Consider the following 13974-nt stretch of genomic DNA (forward strand, 5'->3'; position numbering starts at 1 on the left):
TTATTAATCAGTAAATGAGTATCAAATATCTGCTGTGTACCTGGCATTGTACCAAGTGCTAGGGAAACAAAGGCTTATGAAAGATCACACAGTAAGTGTTGGTTAAATAGTGAGCAATAGGTTATCACTAAAAAATTTAAATATAAGTGTCTCTGTCAAATAAAGACTATTTGAGAGTTATTTCAAGTAGTATTTTTTTAGGAAGGAGAGGCAGGAATTTACAAGGGCCTTGTACAGATTTGTACATTAGTTAATGCTGGATGATATTATCTGAGTCCATATTTGAAATTCAGAGAAATAATTTGATGTATTAAAAATATTTTTTAGTGACCCATTCAGAGACTCCGCACTGTAAAATTTAATTGTCGTCAAAGAGGAATATACTTCTGATTCCCATGTTTGCATTTGGTAAAGAAATATAAAGGGTAGAAAAAGTGTTAAAAACTAGACAGATCAAATTATTTCTTCTAGGCTTGTTTATAGATTCCACTGTATCTTGGTGATAAAGAGAAGTCATATAGCAATATATTATTGTTGTTTATCTGTTAAATGCATTGTGCCAGATGACACACATGGTTTTTAATCTAGGAACTTCTACTATGTCAGATGTTTAATACTTGGATCTCAAGTGAAAGTTTCAGATATATAAGTATATACAAATATATACGTTATGTTAATGCTACATATGAAAATGTAATAGGTTCACTTTTAAGCTTAAGTTATAAAAATCCTTTATGGACTTTTTTTTTTTGGTCTTTAAAAATTTCTTGGGACAGCTGGGTGGTGCGGTGGCCTTGGAGTCAGGAAGACCTGGGTTCAAATCCAGTCTCAGACACATGACACTTACTAGTTGTGTGACCCTGGGCAAGTCACTTAACCATGACTGCCTCACCAAAAAGTGGAAAAAAAAAACAAATTTCTCAAGAGTTTAACATTGCATTAATATTATCATAAGGTAGAATTCTTAATTCTAACAATAGTTGTGAAGATTTATTTTCAATAGATCAAATTAAACAGTAGCAAATTAAAAACATTAACTATTCAGGATTTTTGAGCCAGAATTCACTTTACTAGTTTGTTTTTTGATATGGTTACATTTTTCTGTGTGAATCACCTAATATTTGATTGCCTTTTCCTTGTAGTTTTGGCCTTTGGTCTTGCTGACACCAAGAAAGTTATTTTATGTGATGTTGAAAAGCCTGAAAGCTTGCACTCTTTTTCTGTGGATACGCCTATTACTTACATGCATTGGATGGAAGTAACTGCAGAAAGCAGGTAGGTCAAGAAATTTTAAAATTTGCATTAATATAAATTCAAAATACATGTCAACGGTAACTTTAAATGTAATTTAGGAGTACCTGTGGGGCCATCTTTCTCCCTAACTTTACCAAAATAGGTTGCCTTTTTTTTATAATACTCCACTAAATTCTTTTCTTTTGTTAAGCAACAATGTCTCAAGAACTGTGTATATGCATGTGTGTGTGTATATATTACATATATACATATGTATAAAATCTGATCATCTCTACATCATGAAAGAAATTAAAATTACTTTTTTGTTGTTTTTTTTTGTTTTTTGTTTTTTTTTTGGCTAGGCAATGGGGTTAAGTGACTTGCTCAGGGTCACGCAGCTAGTAAGTGTTATTTGTCTGAGGCCGAATTTGAACTCAGGTTCTCCTGAATCCAGGGCCTGTGCTCTATCCACTGTGCCACCTAGCTGCCCCAGAATTACTTTTAAAAATGCAATACAAGCTATTCTTGTCAAGTAATTCTTATAAATTCTTATTTCTAAATAATTAGGAGTTTATTGTGATTCATTGATTTTTAGGAATTTTTTTAAAAAGCATTACTTCATTAGTGATGATTCATATACCAGTTTACAAATATTATGCTGAGGATCCAAAGGCTTTCAGGACTACTTTTGTGTTAAATGTGGAATTACTTGTCAAGTCATTAAATTGGAAGTTTGTGTGTAAACCACAGAACTGACCACTAAGGCAGCATAATTATAGCAGTGTACTTTAAAACAAATCTTGCTACTTAGAGCTATGATATGAACTCTTGGATGAACGTTTAGAATTCCTAAACCATAATTCCACATCCTTAATAGCAATTTTATGATCCTAGATAAATCATTTACTTCTATTTTTTAATTTATAAAATGGATACATTTTTCCCTTGCAAGACTAAAGCTTTTTGTGAATAAGGACAATTCTTAATATATTTTTTGTTATATTAAATTATCCCTTCTCATGGAAATTGCTGTATAGGTGTTATAAAACTTGTTGCTTAACCATACTTATTTTACCTAAATCTTTGTGTTAGGTTGATTTTGCCCAAATCAATCTTACGGTGATTTTTTTTCATAACATAAATAGTAGCTATAGATGTTTAGAGCTTGGGTAATATTTCATTTTTGCTGCACAGCATTTATTTTGAGCTGAGTGCTGAGAAAATTACATGCTTCTCAATGGATAAAAGATATGAATATTTTATTCTTAATTTATACCAAAGATGATGGCAAGATTTTTATTTTAAGTGCAACACCTGACTGCTGTTAACTTTGTGCATTTCTTTCTTTGAAAGATTAAAATATTTTTAAATTATTAAAAAAAGTCACATCTTTAGTGTTTTAGAACATTCTTTTTTTTTTTCCTCTAGTGTTTTAACATCCTTTTATAATGCTGAGGATGAGTCAAATCTCCTCCTGCCTAAACTACCTGCCTTGCCAAAAAAGTAAGTATCAAAGCTGGATAGCTTTGTAAGTAGTTGTAATTTTCTTATTTGAAATTTGTTATTAACTATGTTATGAAAATATCTTGTTTTAGTTTTTTGTTTAAGGTATTAATTTTCTCCATTTATATTCTTATTTAGCTATAGCACTACTGCAAAAATTTTTAGGTAAGAAAAGTTCTTTGGTATTTTTTCAAGTAAGAGAATTATTGTTTAGTGTGAAAATTGAGTTGTAACAATTATTTTCATATTTCAGTGAAGAAAAATCAGATGAAATTATGAAGCTCTTGGGTGATGTCAGGTAAATTTTCTTGGAAATACCTGTGGTGGCAAGTATGGGTTTCTTAAATTATTCTTAATTTGAAGAGAAAGTTTTAAATGGACAAATCTTATGTGTTTGTGCAATTGTTTTGCTCACATTAAGCATTCTTTTACTATCTGTCATTTAACTTGATTTTATTCTATGGCCTTTCATTTTGTCAATTTTAAAAATAGTTTTAGAAGTTGGTAACATCCCTTTCCTATTTTCTTCAAGAGAAAAAATTTTAATGGAGTAAAGAAGTCAAAAATGATATTTTATCTTTGAACTTTAGAGCTGGTAGTTGCATCGCATTTTTAAAATCTTCAGGACCCGCAAATATACTTACTGTCGAGATGGAGGCAGCATATGGAATATAGAGGAAAGAGCTAGGGACATGGTATGGACAAATCAGCCAGCCTTTCTAAACCGCTGTTTACTTATCTGTAAAAAGCGGAGATAACAATAGTAGTGGTAACTACCTTGCAGGCTTGTTCCGAGAATCCAAAGAGCTAATGTATGCAAAGTGCTTTGTAAATCTTAAAATGTGAGTGTCAGTGTCATTTTAGTAGAATTGTGATGATACTAGCCACAAATAGGAAAAAATCCTGTATTGGGGTTTTAATGATAATTTTTACTGTTTTTATTTGCCTACAACCTGATTTCTTCCAGGTAGCAGGCCTTGCTAATTTGCACAGTAGAATTTTTCTACTACTTTTGAAACGACTAGGCATGTTTAGCTGAATTTGACCAATAAATCAGTAGACTCGTTTTGGTTTATCAGTTTCCACTGCAGGAGAGCCTTAATATGTAGATTATAAAGGAGTAGTCATTTAGGGCTGAGTTTTAGAACTTGATTATTTCTATTGTTGATTGGTCCTCAGCTTGTTGCCTTACTTTTAATTAGGCTTAATGCTCTTGTCCTTGGAGGAAACTCTGGGTTCATTGAGATCTATGCTTATGGAATGTACAAAATTGCTACTGTTACAGGGGTAAGTTTTCCTTTTATATTTTCCCTACAATTTCTTTTTAAATGTAGCAGCTAATTGGTTTATGAGAGAAGATTCAAACACTAACTTTTCTCATTTCCAGTGATTGAAATTACTATTCCTTAATGTATATTTTTTTCTGAAAGGAATGATAAATATTTTCTTATAATCTTATAAATTAATTAAATTTGGAAGTTAGGGATTTCACTTATAATTCATACAAAGTGTAAAAGTAAGAGATGGTACCCATAAAGAGCAAGAGCTATTAGTTGCTAATGGAATTAAAGGAAACCTAAAAAAAAAAAATTGATATGCTTGTTGCTTTATGAACTCACTTTTTTTTTTTTGCCAGTCTATAGAGAATAAAAGCTAGAATTTGTGGTTAAAATATAACTAAGCTAAATTAATCAAAACTAGTTTTCTTTTGCTCCCTACCACCGGAGCTAAATGCTTAGAACTGAACTTGCTCCCTACGAAGTTCAGGGCTCTTCCTGTACCTCCTGGGGAGAGGGGGAAGAATTGGTGAAGGTTGAGATGCTGATTTCTGATACTAAAACTATTCAGTTGTGGTAACCAAAGGGGAGGGGAGAGAGAAGAAACAGAGTGAGATCATTTCCTTGAATTGAGTCTGTAAACGCCAGGTAGGTTTAACACCCCTAATATCCGTAACAGAGGGAAGACAAGAGCCTGAACAATGGAAATTTAGGTCACCTGAGCTGTTCTGTTTTCTAGGTTTTTCATAGGTTTTTGCCTCATGTATTATACACAAAGATAAAGTAATGCATTAATATTAAAATGTCATTTGAGTAAAATGAACAAATAAAATTTATGACTGGAATCTTTTACCTTTTCAGGTTTCTGGTTCATGTCTTGGCTTATGCTTATCAAGTGACTTGAAATCATTATCAGTTATAACAGAGATAGGAGATTCTACCAGTATTATATCAGAAATTTCATATTTTCAGGTGAGTAAAACTGAACTTCAGAGCAGTGTGAAATGCACCCTATTTCTTGTAGACAGAGTATTCATACCTGCTGATTCCAATGGCTAAGGACCATTTTGATGATCTATAGCATAATAATATTAATAGCTGAGAGTTATAGAGCTCTTTGAGTTGCAAAGTTCTTTGCATATATTATTGTATTTGAGATTTACATGACTCTGAGATAGGTATCAAAGGTGGTATCATCATCTCCATTTTACAGATGAGGAACTTGAGGTTCAGAGAAAAATGGCTTGTCCATAGTCACACAGTAAAAACAATTTCTCCACACCCATAGTCTGTCAGAGACAGAATCTGAATCCAGAATTTCTTTCCTGATGATGAAATTGGCACATGTCCACTATACCATGCTTCCATTTCTTTCATTCAAGAAACATTAGCACTTCTTTAGAATTCCCACATCTTTTGTAGGTAAAATACCGTTATGGGAATTGTCCTTTCAACAGAGGAACCATATTTTAGAATTGGTTCTTTGTCCTAGTGTATGGCCCATAGAAATAATAGCATTGTTAATCTGGTTATGATGAATTCTACATATACCAAATAATGTTATATTTTGAGTTTTTACTGTGGTAACTGTGTCATAGAAATACTCAGTAATTTAAAAACTGAGACAAACAGAAAACAACAAAAGCTTTATTACTATTTATTTGCTTTGTAGGGGTGGGTAAGATAACTAATGCCTGCATTAGTTAAATGCCTAGTATGTGCCAGGCACTGTGCTAAGTGCTTTACAAATATCTCATTTGATAGGATAGGAGAACTGAGGTATGACAAAGCAGAATTATTTATATTTCAGAAATCCTACCATTAACTAGAAATTTCCTTTCCTCAAATGTGGAACCACCTAATCAGATGCCCACATAAACTCTCAAACTACCCACAAAAACAAAACCCTTGAAAAGATCCAGTGAGTGGCACATCTGCCTAACACCTTCCTTCTCCACTTCAGTTCAGCAGACATAATAATAAATACCTGTTGTGTAGAACAGTGTGCTGTAAGCTGGAGAAGACAGAAACATTAGATGAAACACAATACTTGCTTTCGTGGAGCTTACAATTAGAAATGTATTATGGTATATTAAAAAAGTGCTATGTGTGGTAAGAGATGTGTATTTTGATGACTTCTCTATGTGTTTTTTAAATGACCATCTGTGTGAATTTGTAATCTCTTTTAGATAACTATTTCCAATAATCTTCTGAAATAGGTTGTTAACAATTATTTTAATTTTGTAAATAAGAATTGTGATCCAGAGGGGTTGACTACTTGCCCAGAAGTTAGATTAGAAAACTCTTAAGATTTGCATTGCTTTGCTCAGTACTGAAATACTGTGTTTTTAAAGCCACCATGCTGTTTAAATTGTTTCCAAAACATTCTTTTCTAGATTGACAAAATCATTGAATTTTACAACTAGAAAGGGATTTTATATGATGAGTGTTGAGTGTGTATTACTTAAAGTTAGCAAATACCACTCACCTGTTGATACTTTAAAAAATTCTGTGAGATTTGAAGTAGGGAATTTTGGACACTAAATGGTGCATTAAATGGTCTGTATTTCTTACAGTATTCTGTATCTTCCTGGACGCATCTTTTGATAGTGATTTAGCTTTAAATAAAGTTAAAAAGTAAGTATCTGATTTTCACTGCAATTTCTTCTGTTGTGCTTTACAGCTTGATACTAGCCTATTGTCTACTTACTTACCTGAAGTTACTCGGATGGCCAGAAAGTTTACTCATATTTCAACTCTTTTGCAGGTATTTATTTCAAGCTTGTTTTATGCAACTCTTAAGTTGTTGATTTCTTCATTTCTTTATGTACCAAGTGCATAAACTTTCACTTCTTAAAGTTCTTCAACACTATGGTAACTTACGTTAGGGTCACTTTTTATCAGTCTAAGGAATAGAAAATTTATTGATGCTTTTTAAAAAAATAATTGAACATTTTTGATGACAGTTCAAATATTACTTTAAGAATTTTTAAAGTTTAATTTGGAAAACATAGGATGTTGTAAACAATACAACATCTAAATCTAATCTACTTGTAAATGACTGCACTTTTAGAGGTCAGTATCTAATCTAAAGTTCTGTTTTAAAACTGATAATTTATACCAACCTACATGATTTGACCAAACATTCATTTTGGCAATTAGTATAATCTGAAATATGCTTGTAGAAAATTTTAAATATGGTATTTCAGTAGAAGGTTTATCCATACCTTTAATAGAACAGTCTTTGAAATATATCTTGACACTGGCTACTATTATTTATGTTTTTATCTTTTTTCTATGAGGCTCAAAGCTAAATTCACTAGAAGATAAATTTCAAATTATTATGAGTCATAACAATAAAAATACATATTTGTAATTAACATCTTAGGTTAAAATATTTTTGATTGCTTTAATTGTTTTTGCCCTTTTCATTAATAGTATATAAGGTTATCATTGACATGCATGTGTGAAGCCTGGGAAGAAATATTGATGCAGATGGATTCTCGTCTTACCAAATTTGTACAGGTATTATTACTGGAGCCCCCAATTGAAAAGTTAAAGGATGCATTAAATTCCTTACTTATTTTTAGCTTGTGTCTCAGGCATTTAAGAAAACCCATAAATAGAGCAATATTAGCTTGAGAATAGTAATTTTTCAGTTTGATCTAGCTTCTCAAGTAACTTAAAAATAAGAGAATAGATTACCCTTTAAGATGTCATTCATGCTTTCCATTTTGAAATGATTGGCTTATTTGTTGTGAGGATGATGTGATCATCTGAGGAAAGTTGGTAGAGAGGATTATTGGATAGGGATTAGGATGACAGACCAGGTAGTAATATAAAATAGGAAAACAACTTGGAGGAGTAAATGTTTTAATAACTAATTAATTTTCTCTTAGTTACTGATATGTAGTGACCAACTTAAATATCAGTTTTTAGGGAAGGCTTAATGATGATGTAGAAATTGTATTCTCTGAATAAATGTTTACAATCCTAAATATTTAATTTCTTAGTAAATTAAAAATAATTATCACAATAATATTTGACCACTAGGAAAAGAACACAACAACTTCAGTGCAGGATGAATTCATGCAGCTGCTATTATGGGGGAAAGCAAGGTAATTGGATAATATTTAGTTTGTACTTTAAATATATGCTATTCTTTCATGAAGTTTGTGTACCTTGAGTTTCAAAAATGTAAAGGAGAAAAAGTTTTTAAATAGAGAAAAATTATTAAAATTCTGTTTTTTGTTTCTAATTTTAGCCTTGAACTTCAATCCCTCTTAATGAACCAGTTAACAGTAAAGGTATAGTTAATAATACAGTATATGTGTTTGTATTTTGAGATGGCAGTGAATTTCGAAGAATAGGGATTGGACCTGTGCTTTCATTGGTATAGGGAACTTCCAGATGAGGAGGTACCGCTGTCGTTTAACACCTTACATGCATAGTCTCAGTGTTATCTGGAACTGTGAGAGGTTTTGTGGTTTGCCAGAGGTCACAGAGGCAGTTTATATGTCAGAGGTGGGACTTGAACCCAGATCTTCTGGGCTTTAAGGCCAGCACTTTATCCATTATGCCATACTGCCTCTTGTGAATGTAAAACACAAATTTTATTGCTTCCTTTAAAGGGGTATATTGTCTGTCAGATGCATGCTAAATTATTTCTCTTTTCTTAATTAGGGCTTAAAAAAGCTTGGCCAGTCTATAGAGTCTTCATACTCCAGTATACAAAAATTGGTCATAAGTCACTTGCAGAGGTATGATTATTTGGAATACTGTAGCTCTGTAGCTGTTGAAATTGACTTAACTAGAAGCTTGTAGTGGTTTTTCACCTAGTGACTACTATGCCTTACCTGTGGCTCCAAACTTTCACATCTTTTTGAGCTGGTCATCTTGGTTAATCAGTTATTGAATTGGATATAAGAGTACAATTTAAAGAGCCAATTGCTGAGCCATCTGTCACCTCTAGACTGTTTTCTCCACCACATGTAGATTGACTCTTTTTTTCCCCACCTGTTTTTAATAGATTTAGAAATGGGCTTGTTACTCTGCCTTGAGGAAGTGAAATAAATCAGAAAGTAATGTTGAGTTTAAGATTTGAAGTATACTGAAAACCTACATGTGATCTTAGTGGTTTTGGCCTTTAAATTTTAGACTTAAGCATAATAAGATTGTTTTATAATATCAGGATGAACTATTTAATGTAATTTGAATTGCATTTTAATTTCATCCCTCAGGAGGCATGAGGACAGACTGATACATTCAAGTTCTTGGGGGTATCTTAGACAATACCACCCAAATTAAACTTATTGTCAGTTTCTAGTCTGAAAAATCATAAATTTTTAGGCTGCGTGTTTAGTAGCCATGATGATGGTAGGTAATGATGGGAATAATTGAGAAATTATGTTTTCTTTTACTTTGGTAGTGGCTCTGAGGCTTTATTGTACCATTTGAGTGAATTGAAAGGAATGGCTTCTTGGAAACAAAAATATGAACCTCTTGGTCTGGATGCCGCTGGAATTGAAGGTAGTCAGTTTATTTCTCAGTAGGTTACATTAAAATTGTTTTTGCTTATAAGTAAAATCTTGTCTTTTTTTCCATAGATGCTATTACTTCTGTGGGTTCTTTCATATTGAAGGCAAATGAACTTCTTCAGTAAGTATCAGAAATGTACGATGGTTTTTGTTTTTCCTCCTAATAATACAGTTTAAATAATAAGATCTTAATCTAATTTATTTTTTGAGGAAGAGAAAAAAATAAGAAAGCCAAAGGAAAAAAATGAATCTTTTCGAAAAGTGGAGAAATTTTAACAGCCTAAGCGCAAATGCCTTTCTTAGTCAGTCGGTAAATATTAATTGAATGAAGATAATTTTGCCAACTTTTACATTTTAAATCCTCTTTTCTCTGAGGTAATTACAGCATAGTACTTTTATTCCATTTTACAGATGAGGCAATAAAAGTTAAATAGCTCAAAGTCATTTAGCCAAAGCTGCTAAATACTATATCTTATGCCTATACTGTTTAGATACAGTATCTAGTTGAAGAGGAAGAGATGCAATGAAACTTCAAATATTGATTAACTATATTAAAAGTGGGGAAAAAATCTTGGCATATCTGTTGAATGCAAACTCAATATAAGTCAACAGTGTGACGTTGCTGAAAAAATAACTAATGTAAATTTGGGTTTCATTAATTCATTTGTTAATTATCTACTACATGTGAGTATAGTAGTGGTATGGTGTAGAGCAAAAATGTTAGGCTTGGATTCTGCAAGACCTCAATTAAAATCCTTTTGCCACTTTCTAAATGTGTCACAGTGAGCAAGTCATTCAAGTTTTTTCCCTTAGGCAAGTTCCTGGGACTTATGTTTTACTACCTGTGTGGTCTTGAACAAATCATTTAACCTCTCCGAGCCTCATTGTTCTCATATGTAAAATGAGTGAGGTTGGGTGGGGTGACCTTTCATATCTCTTACAGCTCTAAAACTGATTTAAAACTTACTAAGTAACATACAGGTGAGTAAGGGAGTTCCCCACACTGGTGAAATCATGTTCATATAGCTTATTTTGTATGTGCCAATGTAATGCACATAGTAGAATTATAATGACTAGAACAGAAAGTGATCGTTCTACTCTATTGTATGCTGATCCAATTACATCTTGAATATTGTGTTCAGTTCTGGGTGCTGCATTTAAAGCCAGTGAATATTGGAGCATGTCTAGATCGGTAGTCAGAATGGTGAAAGGAGTAATTTGTCATGAATAGTTGAAACAAAGGGGGGGTATTTTTGTGAAAGTTTTTTAGTGAAACCTTGGAAGAACACTATAGCTATCTTTAGTTGAAGAGCTGTCATCTGAAAAGTTGGGATTCAATTTTTTCTGTGTAATTCCAGAGAGTAGAGGTGAGATCAATGGGTAGAAATTACAGGGAGAGATTCAGCTCAAGGCTTGTCATGGAATGTGCAATCTCTTGAAGTGGTGATTCTCCATTCCTGGAGATGTTAGGCAGAGGCCAGATAACCACATGTCAGTGCTGTAGCACAATACCTTGCACCTGGTAAATGCTTCATAAGAGTTTGTTGAATTAAATAAATAGGATTCTTGAGTGGGGTGGAAGATTAGGCTTAGATTACTTCCAACATGTCTTCCAATTCTTGGGGCTATGGTGTTTTAGTCTGACATTCCTGAACTCTATAAAAGTGATAAGAATTTGTTTTTCTTTGAAATAGTAGTGTTGTGATCATGTTGATGCTGATAGATGTTGGCCAGGAACCTAAAATAAATCACCTAATAATTTCTTACTTCAGATTTCTTACTATATACAATAATAAGGTCAGTGATACTGACCTAATCTCCCTAAGAGTGTTATTCGATATAATGTTTGCAAAGGATTTTGAGATTTGGAGAGGATAAGTATATTATAAGAGTCATGTTTTTTACTTTGAATAATGATCTTAACATTTATAAGCTTAAATGACTCCTACTTCTATGTCCAGAAAGGGATTTAAGCAAAATGAAAATTGCTTTATAGAACTTATTTTTGGTTTAAATCTGTATATAACAGAGGGAAATTCACTTTTTGTAATCCTGTTACTACCTGTGAAGATCAGAAATTATGTACTAAAAATAATGTCTTTTGAGAACACAGGAATTGCCACAGTAGAAATTCCACAGTAATGATTTTCTCTTGGTGTTGATGTTTTTTCTTTATACTGACAAATGAGTGTATTTTTGTATTGTGAGGATAATGCTGAAAACGATTTTTCTGATTTCCTTTATTTGCAAAGTTAGAAAAGGATTTCACACTTTACTGGATGCTTGGAAAGAATGTTCTATTTTGTGGCAAGTTTTCTCAGAATGAAGTAGAATCTGAGTTATTTGCCTTGATGTCAAAATGGAAGTGAATTTGCTCTTTTGGAATATAATTTCTGGATTTGTTAAGTTTATGAATTTTGTCCTTAAAGCCCTAATTGTCATGTAGTTAAGATGAAATATAGCAATGAGAGTTTATGCACATTAAATTTTAAACATAAATTCTACTTCACTGTAAGTAAAAAAATAAGTAGAACCAACTACCCAAAATAAATTTATTACGAATCCTTTCTATTCTGTTTGTTTAGAGTTATAGATAGCAGTATGAAAAACTTCAAAGCATTTTTCCGGTGGCTGTATGTAGGTAAGATTATTTGACTATTTCTTTCTGCTTGTTTTAATTCTTTCAGTTCTTGATGTGTAGGGGTAATAACTTAATTCTAGAGTCACTCTACTAAAATAATTGTATTTTTTCAAGTGAGAGTAAGTAATAAATGATAATAAACACTCTTCTATATAACTTTAACTTATATTTTAAAAAATCTCTTTTCTCTGTACTCTCACATTTATTACACATCACTCATTTTGACACTTTACCTTATCACAAGTTCAAACCAAAGAGAACACACAAGTTTCTTCATAACAGTTCCATATGTTTATGTAATCACGTGCAAATAATACATATGCTTACGTCATGTATTAGTGTCTTGTATTTAAAAAAAAAAAAACAACCTCTTCTTTTTTATGTATGGTTGTCTTATTTTTGTTTCCATTTTCTCTGCCAGGGAGAATGATATTTAGATAGGAATGAACAGGACAAAAATGGCTAATAGAGATAAGTAAGGAAAACAACCAGCTGCCCTGCGTGAGCTAGTCATCAGATCCAGATGAACTCTTTCCTGGAATACCGAAAACTGGGAGATTTGATTGCTGAGTTACTGTCATTGGTATTTGAAAGATAATTGAGAACGGAGAGGTGCTACTGGATTGAAGAAGGATGAATTTGTTTGAATTTTCTAAAGAAGGAAGAGAATGAAGCCTGCAAACTATAGACTAGTGAGCTTGACTTGGAGTCTAGTAAAAGGTAATCTCAGAAAGCCTCAAGAGTAGATATGACAGGCTAAGTTCATTTTCTTTGTTTTTTGACAGAGCTACTAGACTGGCAGGTCAGGGGAATGCTGTAGGTAGTTACCTGGACAAGAGAGATGTGAGAAAAATACAGTGATGTATTTTGGTGGATTCAGAGCTAGTTGAATGGCAAGACCCAAAGTGCCCAGTGTCAGCTAGACTCTGGTTGCATTTGTGCTTCGTAAGTTGTGCATGGCCCCCTTTTTTAGTGAACATGTTTGTGAGCTACTTAGGGAAAAGTGTAAGTGAAGTCTTTATCAGCTTACTAGGAGGGATAAGTAACTTATTGGATAATAGTTTCAGGATCCAAAAACATACTGACAGACTAGAATATTGGGCCAGATTTATTAAGGTAAAATTTAATGAGCATAGATGTAAAATCTTATGTACTTCAGTTCAATAAAATTAGCTTCATAAGTACTATATAGAGAAGGCATGGCTAGATAAGCAGTTCATTTGAAAGTGCCTTGGGGGTTTTATTGTAAGTTTGCTATGAGTCAGTGGTGTGATTTGTAAGTCCCAAAAGTTAATGTAATTGTAGACTACATTAGGGGACAGATCAACCACATTTAGAGTATTCTGTTCCTTTTGGGTGGTACCTTTTAGGAAAGACTGTGATCATCTGAACAGGATACACTGGCAAGCATAAAGGTGAAGAGCCTCAAGTTTGTATTGTATGAAAGTTGGTTGAAGGAATGAGGAAATGCTTAGCCTAGAGAAGAGATGACTTGGGAGATACAAGAATTTTCTTCACATCTTTAATGTCATGTTCAAGAAGGATTAGACTGGCGATGGGTAGAAGTTGCAAAAAAGTGAATTTAGGCTTGCAATAGCAAGAAAAAACTTTGTGACTTCCTCAAAGTAGAACGGGCTCCTTTAGGATATGATAGATTCCCACTTACTGGAGAGAGGCAGAGCAGAGGCTAGATCACTACTTGTCAAGGGATCTGTAGAGGGGTTTCTTATTTGGGTGTAGGTTGGATGAATAGAGCCCTTGAATCCCTTCCAACTCTGAGATT

At 32.8% G+C, this 13974-nt stretch overlaps 1 protein-coding gene across 3 annotated transcripts in view; it reads left to right on the forward strand.

Annotated features, from left to right (window-relative positions):
• ANAPC4 (anaphase promoting complex subunit 4) overlaps nucleotides 1-13974 on the forward strand; it is a 44168-nt gene that overhangs the window by 7977 nt on the left and 22217 nt on the right. For all 3 annotated transcript variants that reach the window (XM_027836353.1, XM_027836351.1, XM_027836352.1), the window contains 14 exons: nucleotides 1143-1275; nucleotides 2662-2736; nucleotides 2875-2901; nucleotides 2990-3034; nucleotides 3939-4023; nucleotides 4875-4985; nucleotides 6697-6780; nucleotides 7452-7538; nucleotides 8067-8131; nucleotides 8278-8320; nucleotides 8697-8773; nucleotides 9442-9542; nucleotides 9620-9671; nucleotides 12136-12191. In XM_027836353.1, coding sequence (XP_027692154.1) covers nucleotides 1143-1275; nucleotides 2662-2736; nucleotides 2875-2901; nucleotides 2990-3034; nucleotides 3939-4023; nucleotides 4875-4985; nucleotides 6697-6780; nucleotides 7452-7538; nucleotides 8067-8131; nucleotides 8278-8320; nucleotides 8697-8773; nucleotides 9442-9542; nucleotides 9620-9671; nucleotides 12136-12191 — 1041 coding nt within the window. The remainder of the gene's footprint in view (nucleotides 1-1142; nucleotides 1276-2661; nucleotides 2737-2874; nucleotides 2902-2989; nucleotides 3035-3938; nucleotides 4024-4874; nucleotides 4986-6696; nucleotides 6781-7451; nucleotides 7539-8066; nucleotides 8132-8277; nucleotides 8321-8696; nucleotides 8774-9441; nucleotides 9543-9619; nucleotides 9672-12135; nucleotides 12192-13974) is intronic.

The sequence above is a fragment of the Vombatus ursinus genome, unplaced genomic scaffold (genome assembly GCF_900497805.2).
Source record: "Vombatus ursinus unplaced genomic scaffold, bare-nosed wombat genome assembly UNPS02014818.1, whole genome shotgun sequence".
In the NCBI taxonomy this organism is placed as follows: domain Eukaryota; kingdom Metazoa; phylum Chordata; class Mammalia; order Diprotodontia; family Vombatidae; genus Vombatus; species Vombatus ursinus.